Source organism: Chlamydotis macqueenii, chromosome 4 (genome assembly GCF_036417535.1).
Source record: "Chlamydotis macqueenii isolate bChlMac1 chromosome 4, bChlMac1.mat, whole genome shotgun sequence".
In the NCBI taxonomy this organism is placed as follows: domain Eukaryota; kingdom Metazoa; phylum Chordata; class Aves; order Otidiformes; family Otididae; genus Chlamydotis; species Chlamydotis macqueenii.
The window spans coordinates 81,917,646-81,932,110 of record NC_141559.1 but is presented as its reverse complement, the minus strand read 5'-3'; the positions used below and the strand labels follow the sequence as shown (position 1 = coordinate 81,932,110).

General features: G+C 42.7%; 1 protein-coding gene across 2 annotated transcripts in view; it reads left to right on the top strand.

Moving 5' to 3' along the window:
- SLC4A11 (solute carrier family 4 member 11) overlaps positions 1 to 14,465 on the top strand; it is a 91,531-nt gene that overhangs the window by 32,014 nt on the left and 45,052 nt on the right. Inside the window, exons 4-7 of one of the 2 annotated variants that reach the window (XM_086747132.1) lie at positions 2,865 to 2,911; positions 7,387 to 7,618; positions 8,291 to 8,353; positions 8,901 to 8,982. In XM_086747132.1, coding sequence (XP_086603258.1) covers positions 2,865 to 2,911; positions 7,387 to 7,618; positions 8,291 to 8,353; positions 8,901 to 8,982 — 424 coding nt within the window. The remainder of the gene's footprint in view (positions 1 to 2,864; positions 2,912 to 7,386; positions 7,619 to 8,290; positions 8,354 to 8,900; positions 8,983 to 14,465) is intronic. The other variant, XM_086747133.1, reaches the window with a different exon arrangement.

The window sequence follows — 14,465 nt, the reverse complement described above, 5'->3', positions numbered from 1 at the left end:
GACGATTGATTGGATAGTTTCTTTCTTGGCAGTAGATGGGACATCCACAGTTTTCTATATCAATTTTCTCCACATGATGGACAAGAGGAAATGGCCTCAAGTTGTGGCAGGGGAGGTTTAGGCTGGATATTAGGAAACACTTCTTTACTGAGAGAGTGATCAGGTACTGGAACAGGCTGCCAGGGGAAGTGGTGGGGTCACCATCCCTGGAGGTGTTCAAAGGACATGTAGATGTGGCACTTCAGGACATGGGGTAGCAGGCATGATGGTGTTGGGTTGATGGTTGGACTTGATGATCTTGGAGGTCTCTTCCAACCTTAATATTCTATGATTCTATAATTCATGGAGGTGCAAGTGTCAAAGGTGTTGCATCTTTTTCAGCTTCTCCACAACTGGAGGGAAGCAGTGATAGTGCCATGAAGGAGGAGAAAATGGGTGGCAGGCTGGTGGTGGCTGGTCTTGGGCTTTAGCCAAGCTATCTCCTGGTGGATGTGTCACGGGCAACCTCAAGCAGGGTTTTATCCCATGTTGCCTAGTGGGTTCCCCTGCAGTAAGTGAATGGGTGGTTCGTAAGCCAGGCAGAAGAGCACTCGGGAAGTCTCTCTGTAATTTTTTTCCCCCTTCATTTTTCATGTTCCAGTGGATTTGCTACTATTCTTGAGTAATGGCTTAACACTCCAGTGTGCCTTTAAAAGAAAAACTCGGAGCTGGGATGGCCACATCCAGTTATCTCCTTTCCCTAGATCAAGTCAGCGGTGTGTTGCTTGGATGAGATGATGAATGAGGCTCTGGGCCCTCCAAAGCATCACCTCCGTACCCAGAACAGCTTTTCTGAGAAGTTTGAAAGATCCTGGTCCAACAAATGTAATTAGATGTTTTTGCTTGTATTGATAAAGCAGCACAAGGTGCTCAACCAAGATGAGTACCCAAGAGAGCTGTCAGCAGAGGAGATTGATACACTCTTGGAACTGATAAGAGGAACCAAGAGTTGCTGCATGATAAAAGGACAACACGCATTTCTGTCACGTTTGCATGCATCTGTAAGGACAGACTGCAGATACGCAGATATCTTTTAGCACGTGCTTGCTATTGTTCTGGGGTTTGGGTATTTTTTTTTTCTCCCTAGAACTATTTCTTGCAAGAGCAGAAAAACCAAAACATGTTTTCTCCTCAATGAATATTTATGGCTTCCAAACCTTCCAGCATGCTTTTGCATGTGTAATTAGGCTGTGAGCTGAGCAAGTGAGCGTTGGAAAACTACAAATGTAAGAGCCTGGGGAAAACGCTTGATGTTTCTGGTTTATTTGGGTGCTTGCTTTTTAATAATAAATAGCATTTTTTAGATGAAACAGCTTGTGTTTTTCCAAAAGATGTGTCAAAAGCAGTAACAATTGGGACGGTTGCACCAGCAGACTCATCTAGTTAAGTGATGCTTTTAATCACGTGTACAGCATCCAAGTGAACTTTGGGAGAAGTTGGAAGATGTAAGCCAAGCCTCTGAACAATCTTATTTTGTTTAGTGGGAGAGGAAGGCAGTCCTTTCCCTCTTCTACTGCAGTCAACTCTGCTCCCAGTTTGAGTTGCAGCCTTTTAACCCCACTGTGGCCATGACTTGAATTCCTGTTTGATCAGAGATGGTTTTGGTTAAAGCAGCTTTCTGTGTGCAAGAAATCATTGCTTTTTTTAGAGTTCTGGTGTTTTCATGTGAATTCCATCCTCAGTCAGCTTATTTTTTTGTAGAGTAGCAGCACTGGGCTTGAAGGTGCCTCTGTGTGTGGTCAGCCTGTTAAGTGGGATTGCAGCAATTCTTACAGGTTAGGATTTGGAAGTCCAGATCTGGAAAGGAAGTAAAAATCTTGTCTTAATAGCTGTAACTGTGTTACATCTCTGTACTTTTCCACAGCTTGGCCTCTGGAAAAGTTTTGGTCTTCAGTGGGTTTTTTCCATGCTGTCGCTACACTCATCTGAATGAAAGCTATTCATGCGTTTCCTGCGTAATTGTGGCAGCACCTCAGGTTTGTCGGTTTTTTGGAGAGTGTGAAGATGAGGACTTAAGGAGGAGGATGCACAGACAGTACCTGTGGGTACTAGTGATGCTTCAGAGAAGATGTCTTGGATCCAAGAAGTATGGAGTGGACTTGTGGCAGAAACAACTGGGGTTTATGTTTTTTTTAGCTTATATTTAAAAAATTACTTCATAGATACGCTAAGAACATGTTGATGTTGATGCTTGGAAGTTTGAATGGGGAACTCCCCGGGTACCCCCGTCCCTGTATCTCAGCTGCATATTAAATGACATTTAATAGTCTCTAAACAGCAGTTTTCTTTCCCAAGAGCGCTGTTGCTTTATACTTAGATTTATGGAGGCAGCGTGGTGAGTTGACAGGACATTAATGTGCTCATCTTCGAGTCACTGCGTGTGATCTCTCGCTCCATTGGAAGTGCCTGGGTGTTATTGTTGACTCTTTAACGAGGACAAGAATGGTTTCCAAAGGAGCATGACTCATGCAATCTTAGCCTCAATCTATCAAACAACGATGCATGGGATTAAATGATTACCTAAAGGATTAAGAGTTAGATTTTGGTGAGGGAAAGAGAGGGCAGGGATGAAGGGAATCTGAAAAAAAAAAAAAAAGCTGTAAGACACACACCCTAGCTGATCAGATGATGGCGAAGGCTGCTTCTACACTTGGTTTACACCATGGGAAATGTTGTAAAAATTGAATCTCTGCTTTTCTCTAGAGATCATCCTCTGCCAAGAAAGCAATACTTCACTTTGTTCTGAGCCTTCTGCTTGGTTCCTGCTGCCTGTCAGGTACCTGTGATAGCAATACTGTTCTGACTTATTTTTTTTCCATTTCCAGCTGAAAATGAAAGTGCTGGCTGCGTGCTACTGCACACATCAAGAAAGGTAAGAATGCTATGTGATCAATTTATTTTTTTCTTCATTTAAAGGATCATGAAACACCCCATGAGGATGCGGAGGCGTTTTACTGGCCAAAACAGAAGGCATTTTAGTGCCTCTTTCCTTTAATTCCTGTCTTTCTTAAAACTTGAAAAGCCATGTGCTGCTCATTCTCCAAACAATTTCTGCATAATTTTGATTGTTCTGCTGCTTTTTGTCCCAGACAATTCCTTGACATGTTAATTCATCACTTTCTCTTCTGCAGCTGCCTGCAAAGGGATCCAAGTACACACCGTAGAGATTCAGGCTGCTGAGCTCCTCTCCAGCCGAAAGCAGAAACACCCAGTAGACATTGCTGTGATTTGGTTTCCTGTTTACTCCAGCTAATCAGATCTGCCTTCACGAGGTTCAGCAGGAGTGAATTCCCTGGAAACACGCAGTCTAGGAGGAAGATTAGGAAACAACACTTAGTTTACCCTTGCTCTCAAGACCGTAACTCAATAACAATAAGGTGAAAATGCAAAAAAAAAAAACAAAACCAAAACCTTATGTAGGCTCTATTATTTCAAACCTCTGACTGTGAAATTACCCAAAGCATGCAGAGAGGAAATGGGTTGATATCTAATGCTACGTGAAGTCTTGGTCTTTGAGGCTGTGAGGCATGGCTCGTGGTGCTTTAAGTTGTCTTGACTCTTGCTTTGTCGGCTGGCTGGCTGCGTGAAAACCTGTAGCATTGCCAGTCCTAGTAAATCACACATTGCAGGCTTCGTTGAAGGTTGTAACTTGGATTCTCAAGTCTTTGTACCAAAACCTTAGGCACTTTTTAGGGAATCTCAGAGAGGTCTTTAACTCTACTTTGCTTTAGGCCTCTAAGATCAAATCCTGAGAAGGTATTTCAGCAGGATGAATTAGTAAGGGGAGGAAAATGTGTAATAGCTTTAGTTGAAAAAAAAAATTAAACCCCAAAAAACACTAAAATCCACTATCAACAAAAAAAAATTAAACATTTTTTGTTATTAAGTCATAGAAGTTAAAATAAGCTATTTTGGTGCTCAGGAATGGAAATGTCTTTGTCAATAATTTGTCTTGTCTAATACTAGTGCCAAGGTTCTCTGAGTTGACTGAAAGGCAACACTTGACTGAAAGTAACCTAAGAACTTAATCACTTAAACTGCCAATTTCAAGCCCAAATGCAGGATCTGCCTCTGATAAGAAATAGTTGGAAACTGCTAACACATAAGTGTCTCTTCTATTTTATTTTTCCTTTTCAGAGCTGAAGGATTCTTGCTTTTCTGGCCTCTAGTTCATGCTTGAGTGTTTTAGTGTGCTGTTGAGCAACAAATACCAGAGAGCTAGTATGCTTTAGCAGAGTTTGAGAAAAGATACTATTGACAGATTTTGCCTCCAGGGAGGAGGAGTGGAAGTTTTGCGCTTAAAATGCAAGGGAAGTTAGGATCTGAGTTACAGAGGATGTGACTCCAAGTGTCTGGGAAGGAGGAATTGCTAGCAGAAAAGTGGTTAGGTCAGAAGTTTTGTCTGGAGATGTTTCCCTGATAGGTTTTTCCTGTCTTTGGTGGTAGCTTGTGTTTCTGGTGCCTTTTCAGAAGTGCTGGCATGGCAATCTGTGTCAGGCAAGTTGCTATCTGGCATGGCACTTGGTAGGCATAAATAAGGAGAAGCTCCTTGACACAGTTTGAACTATTTAATTACCATTATGGCATATTTCTGAGGGAATTGGCCCAAGTGACTGTGGCAACAGCACAGGTAGAGCTCTGCTCAGGACAACATGCTTTTTGGGCAGTTCTTCTCATAAGGTCCTTGCAACGTATGTAACTGGAGGTGGTCTCCAGAGTAGCCACCCAGCAGAGAACTTGCATTTTGAGCCTTCTTGGTGAGTGCTGAGAGCTTTTTTTACACAGACAGTGTGTGACTTTGGCCAAGAGACCTGCCTAAAGTCAGGGGATGCTGTTTCAACATATTCCCCCTTCTTTGACACAATGTGCAGCTTTGCAATCAAGGATACTCAATGCTATTAAAATGCCTATTGGGTAACTGTCTTGGGTTTCTTGCTAAGCAGCTTCCAGTACCAAGCGTTGTGATGTAACTTAACTTTCTAGCTCAAAATATTTGAGAAGGAGCAATCATTAATCTCTCTTGAAAACACTGGATGTCCTGACTGGAACGGTTCTGTTTGAGCTGTCTCTAAGGCGTTGCTGTGCCAGTGTTTCCACTAATTTGATTTTGATTTGTCTTGAGGAGTGATGTATTGATATCCTTTCGTAGAGGCTTGCGAGGCTTCGCGCGCCTATCTTCCTCAATGTTTTGGGAGTGATAATAAGGATGGGTATTGCCCCTGTTTCTTATAAAGGATCAGGAGCAGGGGAATAAAACTTTCCAGGACTGAGTCATGGAAAATTATTTACCCAAGATGTTGCCTGAAGCCTGTGGCAGAGCTGGAGCTGAATCCTTATGACTTACAGCAAGCTGCTGACAGCACTGTCCTGCCACAACAAGCGAATGACGCTGTCACGCACAGCTTGGTGGAGGATCAGTGTTGCTTGAGATGATGTGGGCAGATAACAGCCCTCTGAATGCATTTGATTAATTCCTGCTGTCCTTCAGCTATCCCTCAACTTCTCTTTCCACTCTGCTTCTGGTGGCTTCTCTGGTGCATGGGAGAAGTTGGTGATATGAAGCCACTCTTGCCTTTTTTTTTTTTTTTTGAAAGGTCCTTGGCACTGTGGTGTTCCTGATGCTCTTAACCTTCTTCATACCTCTGTGGGTACCTTGTCTGCCATCCACCTTGTTAAATCCTCTCTATGTTGTTATTTGAACCTACATCCTAGGTTGGACTCTGCATGCCAGACAAGCTGAAATGAGTTGCCTTTGGGAGGTGGTTGCTGCTCATGTGGTGACCCCATGAACATGGGAGTTGCAGATGGCGATAAATGTTTTAACCTGCTCTCATGCAGTGACAATTTGAGACTGACTTGACCACTTGCAGTTATATAGTCTAAGTGGAGTTGGAATGTAGCTGTGTCACTGTCTCCTCTCCTAAGAGCAGATGGCAACAAAGCCTTGGGGGGTGGGAGCTGAAATCCTTCAGAGAATCCTCCTTCTCAAGGATGCTGTGTACAAAGTGATTGATGCAGAGTAAAACAGTGCTAATTGCAATGGATGTGTACTGACAACTTGATGGTTGCTGTGATAATTACAGTAATTAGTAAGATATTAGCATTTTTTCCCTGTGTCTAGGCTATAAATGGAAAAGGTAGAGAGGGCATGTGTTGAGAGGAGGGTATCTGTGACTCAGGCTCTGGGGTGGTCTTGTAACTTGGGGGTAATGTGCCAAGGTCCTGGTTGTGGAGGCAACTTGGTGTTAGATTTGTAAAACCAATTCAGAGCTTGATTCTTACAGAGCTTAAGGGGGACTGAGGGTTTAAATGTATCTTGACAATCTGGTTCTCAACATCATGAATTCGAGCCTGGCTGGTTTCCCACCAGAAGGAAGATCGACATAATGAAGTGCAGTTCCCATTTCCTCACTCAGTCTAAAGCTGTTGAAGGAGAGAACAGGATTGTCAGTCCTTGACCGGCACTGTGAGTGCTAACTGTGTGTGTGGACTTTTGAGGGCTGTGAAATGAGAAAGATGCATTTGTAGTTTGATCGCTCTATTAACGAACTTCACAGCTGACAAATACAGACAGGAGCTGAGGTTCTGTAATATAGCACGGCTGTTTCTTCCATCTCAAGGCCAACAAGTCTGGGACGGCAGAGGGAACCAGCAGAGAGCTGACAGTTCCAGCATGTCTGCTGTCTCTTTTTTTAATGCATTGATTCAAAGTGAAATGTTACACACAAAGGAAGAAAACTTCCTTGGGAGTGGGAACAGTAGAAACTTAGGTAGTGTCAGAAAAGGTGATGGGCTGGATGGCATTCATCATCTCCTAACTGGGAGCACTGGGGAAGAGATGGTTCCCAGTTTGAGAGGAATTGTGTTAGGTTGCACTGAGATGCATACTGGTAACTTTTCATGCTGTCAAGCTCAGAGTCCATCTGTTCCAAATAACTTTTCCTATGTTTCTGCAAACGTATTGAATTATTTAAACCTAAATAGGATTTTTAATGCTTCCTTAAACATTTTTGCTTTTAGGCTAACTTCTGTGCTTTATCTTAGGCAACAAAACTACTTATTTTTAATTCTGCTTTTCTATGTCAGAGTGTAAATGGTGCCTAAGTGTTCACCTATGGTGGTGACTCTCTTAGGATAACCCTTCAAAATGCAAGCCTTCAATACATTAATAATATAACAAAAAACTTTTCCTCTGTAGTGTGATCTGAATGGTCAAAGAGATTCCAGAATAATTGGTTTGGTGGCAGTAACCTCAGCAAAACTCTCTGCTTGTGAGCTACACAGACCCTAGTCCTTTGTCAGATATTGTGTACCGCTGTCTAACGCTCTGACCTCTTCTTAACACAGTACCTGAAATTAAAGAATTTTGAGGAGGAAGTTAGAGCACACCGAGACCTGGATGGGTTCTTGGCCAGAGCCAGCATCATCCTTGATGAAACAGCCACCTCCTTGGACGATGTTCTTCGAGAGATGCTGAAACACTTTGCTGAAGATCCTGAGAACATGGAGCCAAGCTGCAACTTTGAAAAAATTATGAGCACTTTATTCACGGATTCAGGGACCCCACGAGAAGGGAATGGTAATCAACTCTTGATTTGCCTTTGCTTGTGGGTTACTGTTAAGTTCTCATCCTTTCCATTGGTGGTGTGTTGAACGCTCTCACTACTGCCTGGTCCCCAGACTTGCATGTTGCATGTGGCACTGGGGGTTTATTTTTCCATGCCACCCAAGCTGAAGGGTCTAATGTCTCTGGGGCATTAAACATAAAAAACCCAGAGACATGATTTATGTTTTGGTGGAGTTTTGCCCCTGTTTCATTAAGATGACACACATGCTCTTTGGGGTGAGAAGTCTACAGCACTGGGGTGTCTTGTCTGTTTGGACCCATTAGGTGTGCTTGTCCTCAGACAAGTGCCTGAAGCTCTTCAGCAAAGAGACGCTTGCTGGTGTCCCTTCAGAAATGGCTTATTTGCCTTGTGATTCTCCATCTGAATTCACACAGACTGAGCAAGTTTGACTGCTTTGGACATGCAATTGGTTGGGGAGGGCTGAGCCTTTGTGTTGCTCCCAGCTCACTGGAAGGAATGAGAGGCCCTTTGGTTTCCCTCAGAAACTTAACTAGGACAGCCCTGGCCAATGTTGTTGGCTCACATGTCGCCTTAAGCTTTCATCAAATGTCATAGTGTGGTCTAAAACGCTGCCTTTTAGCCCAAAATGTAAAGAAGCTTAACTAAGCATTGTTTCTCTGTAGGCACCCATGATGTTTCAGAGTCAACAGGAATGAATATACAAACATGTACATCGCACCTCAAATGTAACTGTCACAGCCTCAGTGAATTTGTTTAACAGATATGTCCAGTCCTGAGCATGTAGTAAGCATGTTCATGCTTTGGTTACTTCTTGCTACCTGTCTTAGAGCTTCGCATTTATAATCTCTTTAATTTAGGCTTTCTGCCAATAAAAAAAAAATTAAGCAGTGCCATAAAATAATATAAGAACTGTAGTTAGGAAGAGGGGGAGATGGGGCAGGGGATTTGGAAGACTATGCATCTTCCAGTCCTGTCTCTGTGTGTGTGTGTTGAATAATGCTAACCTAATAACCTAATACTGCAGTAGGTTGATGTTGGGAGGAGAAAACAGCTGCTTTTCCAAGCTGTGACTTGTTTAAGGACAGAATCCAAAAGCATCAGCACAAATGGGTCCATCTTTCTCTGTCACCCCCCACCCTTGCATCAATCCACTGTGCAGATAAATAAGTATGCTTGGTATTAGTACTCAGCTTCCATTTGAAATGAAATGTTATTTGCGGTTGCAAACCAAACATGGACAGCCTGTAACGTTTCCCTCTGTTCTTTTCCTAGTTCACCTCTTATCAGATACAATTCAAGGGGTCACAGCGACAGTCACAGGGGTGCAGTATCAGCAGTCCTGGCTCTGTATCATGTAAGTACCTGGGCTAAATTAGCTGAATCCACTGGCTGCCTTTTCCTGCTGCTGGGAAGAATAGCAGTTCAGAATGTGCCCTTGTAAGTCAAGATGGTGATGCCCTCACCATCCATCCTGGCCTCTGAGATCTGTCTCAGCATTGGAGTGCTCCTCTTTGCAAATGGACAAAGTAGCCTGGGCAGAGGTGACCACAGTCTTTACAGGGCATTAAGCTGCTGGATGCTGTCGAAATCTGGTGTGAACAAGCTAAGAATGGTGAAAAAAAGTGAGAAAATGCTAGTTACTGAGAAATGTTAATGACAGGATCTTCTGAAAGGGACAAGCAAACTGGTTCATGGACTGCTTTGCCTGCCAAAGTCTGGGAACTTGTACCAAAAGATTTCTTAGGTCCTTTGATGAAAACATCTAAACTTTGTAATTGAAAATTGAAGTCAGAAATTCCAACACTATTTAGACACTGATTACTTTGACAATTAGTTCAGACACTGGTTAATTGTCACCACTGGAGTAGACTCTTAAGACAGTAAGGAGTCTGTCAGCTGGGATTTATGAGACATGGTAGCTTCACCCTGGCTTCCACTTGAACAAACTGGGTTTTGAAATTGTCTCTGTCAAGCATGTTGGGCGAGCCAAACTGTCCCTTCACAGAGGACGGCCAGAACCTGAGTCACTGAGCCAGCCAAAGCAACGCAATTTGAATTCTGTCTGTTGCTTTATGCATAGGCAGCCTCCGAGTCAAGTTGTCAAGAAATATGTTAATTCCCAGACAAATTACTAGGATATATTGGGTAGGTGCCTAAAGGCTCGGGGAGCACACGCACATGTTTTAGCCTTCACAGCCAGTTTGCTAGGATAACTATCACAACAGTTTTCCTTCTACTAGAAGTTCTTCTCCTGTCCTCTGCTTATGGCTGGAGAAAATGTTTTCTGCCCTGGAAATAGATAATTTAAAAAAGGGCAACAAAAAAAACCTTCCATCTTTATTTCTAACCTCTTATGAAAGAGAAAAATATGGTCTATGTAAAAAAAAAAAAAAGGAGGCTATTGCATATCAAGGCTCTCTTCTGTGAAAGAAGTGAACTGGGTAATGTCTGTGCTGCATGTGCTACTGTCAGCTCTACTCTTATACCTGGAGCAGCTTGCGCAAAGAAGGAAATGAGTTCCCACAGTAACATTGTCTTCCTGTGCTGATCAACCAAGAGGGCTTTTCATCAGTTTTCTCCAGTTTTATTTTGGAGACACTGTAGGTAGCATAGTGCCAATGAGGATGCGTGCATCCTACTCCAGGGATGGGTGGAGGCTTCTACTGTGACATGGCTCAATGGAGGGCTTTGGAGAGCGTTGACTTAATAACAAAGCATTTCTAGAGGTCATGATGCAAATACTGTGATTATATACATGGAGCTGAAAAGGGTAGGTTCAGCCTTTCTGTAGAAAGTGTGCCAAAGCTTTAAATGCGTCCATGTGAGTAATACTAGCTTCCATGATGAGACATGAATTGAAAAATAAGCTTTCAGCCTGAAGGTGTCTTGTGCAAAACTTTCCTTGTTTCTTCCTTTTGTTACTCTGAAGAGGAGAGGAAAGTGGTGGGAAAGCAGTGATGAGTTATTAACTATAATTATCTAATTATTGCACTGTAGTTCTGCTGTAGCTATTGTGCAACAGATTGTGAACCATATTTTTAGGTCTTACCTTTTTCTTGAAGTCAGATTGCAAAACAACTTTCAAAACTCTGAAGTAAAAGGAATTTGTTGATGAAAATCTTCAGTATGAGTGGGAAGAACCTTTAAGATAGCTGCTGTTCTTTTTCCTTGCATTTAATCTGTGCTCTTTGCCAAATGCTAAATGAGCACTACTGGATTTTGGGCATCCTGACTAACTTTTTATTCCTAGTGGATGAGATAGGCTTGAGTTTCATGATAGGATTATATTAATGTGGAAAAGTAGCTCAGATATGGTTTTGGCAGTGCTACTTCTGCATTGATTTAGAGGGGAAATATTAGAGCTGAAATTAGCTTAGAGTCAGAAAGAAAAAACTTGTGTAGGCTTTCCGCTGAGTTGTGCAGAGCTTGGCTGCAGAAGAGCATTGCTAATGGACACAAAAAATTATTTCCCTCTTCTGTGCTGGAGAGAGGCCTGCTCTTTGTACCTGACTTATCCTCAGTGGGAAGAGCAGTGGGGGAAACCTGGGGTGAAATACCTCTTCTGCTTCTGTTGGAATCAGTTATTTCCTGACAGTTTCAGGTCTACTGAACCCCCAGCAAGGTCAGCTGTACCGTATGGATCTGGGCTATAGCCACATAGAGAACAAACCGTTGGGGAATTGAAGATCTTGAGGTTTAAATGTTCCACTGAAGTCCAGGAAAACAACTGGCTTATGATTCACAACAAGCTTTATGGCTTTTTTTTTTTGTCAAGAATGACCAAAACTTGATCTTGCTGAAAATAATACCAGGGTATATAAGTTATGCAAACCTGGAGACTCCGTGATTAAAATTGTGTAGCTGAGAGTGGCACAGTACTGCATGCACCATTAACCAGCAGTCTTCAGCTCCAGAAGAGTGAAGGTTTTTAGGAATTTGTGTGTGTGATGGTTTTCTAACTAGAAAGTAAATCTTTAGAGTTACAGGTTAGCTTCCTCAGTCAAGGATATGATGCCATACCTTAGAAACCACGGACTCAACTCTTTCTCCTAGTCATAGTATTTCTTGGAACAGCAAGACACAAACTGACATGGACATCTCTTGCTGCTTCCCTGTGAAGCTGCTGGTTGATTGTTTCATCAGAGAACTTGGGGTGAGGGATAGCCAGACCTGTCCCGGAACAGGGAGTGCTGAACTATTATCCTCAGACTTAATCAGTTATTTAGTGTGAGGAAGCTCTGCTGATGAGTAGGAGCTTAGGGAGGTACCCTGGTACCCCTCCAGCATGCAATGGCTGCAGCAGGGAGATGTACTGCTCAGAGTTCCCCAGGAACCAGCCAGACCCACCGTGATCCAGAGCCTGGAGGGGGTAAACTGGACACTTAGCATGTCTGGATCAGGAAAGGTGGGGAGGAAGCCCCTGTGGGAGCTATTGGTTTTCGTGTTGCACAGCTTTGTGGCTCAAAAAGCCCAAGGAAGGCCTCTCCCTTATCCAAAAGAGATACAGAGAAGTGGTTCTCATCACAAGCGTATAATGCTCAACTGCTTCTTTCAGTGTCTGATGAACTGAGATGCAAATACCTATTTTTTAAAAAAATTATTTTCCCTTGGAGTGAAGGATACCTAGCGCTAAGGATGTTAAAGTAGCTGTTAACTGACTGCCGGGGCGTCTCTCTCCTAGATGTCCGACTGTGTGGGTTGTTGAACAAATGCTTCCTGAGCTGAGTGGGGTTCCCCAGGCATTGCAACTTCCAGACTCTACTCTTCTTGCTAGGAGAGAGAGATAATTGTTTTCTTCCAAAGCTGAAACCTTAGAAAAACATGAAAGCAAACTGCTTTGTAGTTTGGATTGAGCAGTTGAAGAGCCATTTCCTTTGGCTGCCTTGATAAGGCATATGGATTGATGAAGGACTTATTTTCAGTGCATTTAACTGACTTGCTGAAGCTGTTTTAACAGGCAAAGCAGAAAAAAAAAAGCCTTTCTGCAAGCAAAGAGAATGGCTTTGTAGTTTCCTTGCTCTGTGCTGTTATAAAATTGCTTACTCTGATAGAGTGGCATCGCAGTGATTCCTGTGGAGGAGTTTAACTGAGAAAAACCCAAGCAGGCTTTTAAAAACAGGTATTGTGAGGTTATCTTGGCTATCAAGCAAGACCAGTGTTCAAATAGTGAAGTTTGAGTGGTAACATCTCAGATTTAAAGTATAAATTATGTTTGTGTGAAACGTGTTAGTAACGGATCTTTCAACAGTAAAAACAAAGCCTATTTCACGTGTTTGAGAATGTTCAGAGCCAGAGGTTTGTGGGCCTATAGAAAGGCCACGTTGCTTCTGGTTTAGCTGTTGAAAAGATTTCAAATAGAGATACTTCAGTTACTGTGTATTCCTCGGAACAGCGCCGCCTCTTTCAAAGAGCAAAGTGGGATGCTACGGGAAATTAAACAGTTCAACTGTTCAAAATAAATATCCTTTAGAGGAATGATTGCAAGATTTTGAGTCTTGTAAACAAGAGCCTGTTCTCCAAAACTTGCAACCATTGTCTTTCAAGTGTTCTTTGGGTTCAAAGAATGATTAATTTTCTAAGTGCCTGTAGCCTCCCTTGTTGAGCTGTCCTAGGTTATGCTGGAGAACTGAAGCTCTTGAAGTTGCTGTGTTACGAAAAGGAGTTCCCAAATTCAAACCCTCCATTAGGAATTTGGGTCCTGAAGGCGATCTGTTGGAGAGAAGAATTACTCATTTCAGTGCCTGCAGCACGCATGAAGGGAGGAGGAAGTGTCTCCTTATGCATTGACCTGTAGGAAATACTTTCCCCAAGAGAGATGAACTGCTAGAGAGGATGGGTCTTTCTGGAGCCCAGAAAGGGCATTTACCAGTTCAAAATGATACCCAGTTTGGAGCAACTTTGCAGAAACAACCCTATGCCAGGCTGCGGGTGAGCTGGCTTGCTGGTCACAGCTTCATTCCTCACTTGCAAATTCTGGTTTCTGAAAGCTTGTGCCTGGATCTGCTCTGCAGAGGAAGATTTATTTGCGGTGGATGAGAAAAAAAGAAGTGTCATTGTTGTTCTGCATCAAGACAGGAAAAGGCTGGCTAGCTGATTGCCTCTGCTGGGCACTTTTTCTTACTGCAGGGGATAATTTGTTTCTGAATTAACTTCCTCTCTTGCCTTGTTTAAAGAGGGTTTCTGTTTCTCTTGGGTCTCCATAGTTTGACCCTTTTTATGGTTTGTTTGAGAAATGTGTTATTATTCTGATAGCATCTTGGGCGTGGGGCAGACCTGCAGCGCTTGTGACTCGGTGTGTCAGTGGTTTTGGTGGAGCGTTGCCAGTTCTCACCATCCCAGTGCCATGCTCAGCGCTGCTAAATACGCAGCCTGGAAAAGAGAGGAGGACAGCGAAGCAGGGATGTGTGCTATAATTTAAATACCCTTTTTATGAGCTCAATTATTGGAAAATCAAGATAAAATTGCTGAGAACACAACCTGGCATCTCATTAAATCATAGCCCAGTGTTTCCTTGTGTGACTAATAGTGAGTGAAAATAGATTTTTCAGTTTTTTAGCCAAACCAAAGGCGAATTAAATTTAGCTCAACCCAAACCAAAAGGGAACTTGAAGGCTTTTGCCAAACCAGACTTGATTTAGAGTCAGCTGAAAATGTCTTACTAGTTCTCAGGTTTTTTTGGGGCTTTGACTATTTACCCTTCAGATTTTTTTTCTTAGTGGGAATTTACTTAAGTGCTACTTAAAAAAAAGTTACTTGATTTTGAAAGTGTCTTTACTCTTGGCCTGAACTATGCTGAGTTTTACCTGCAGTGTTGCATAACTTGGGATTTCTCCATGT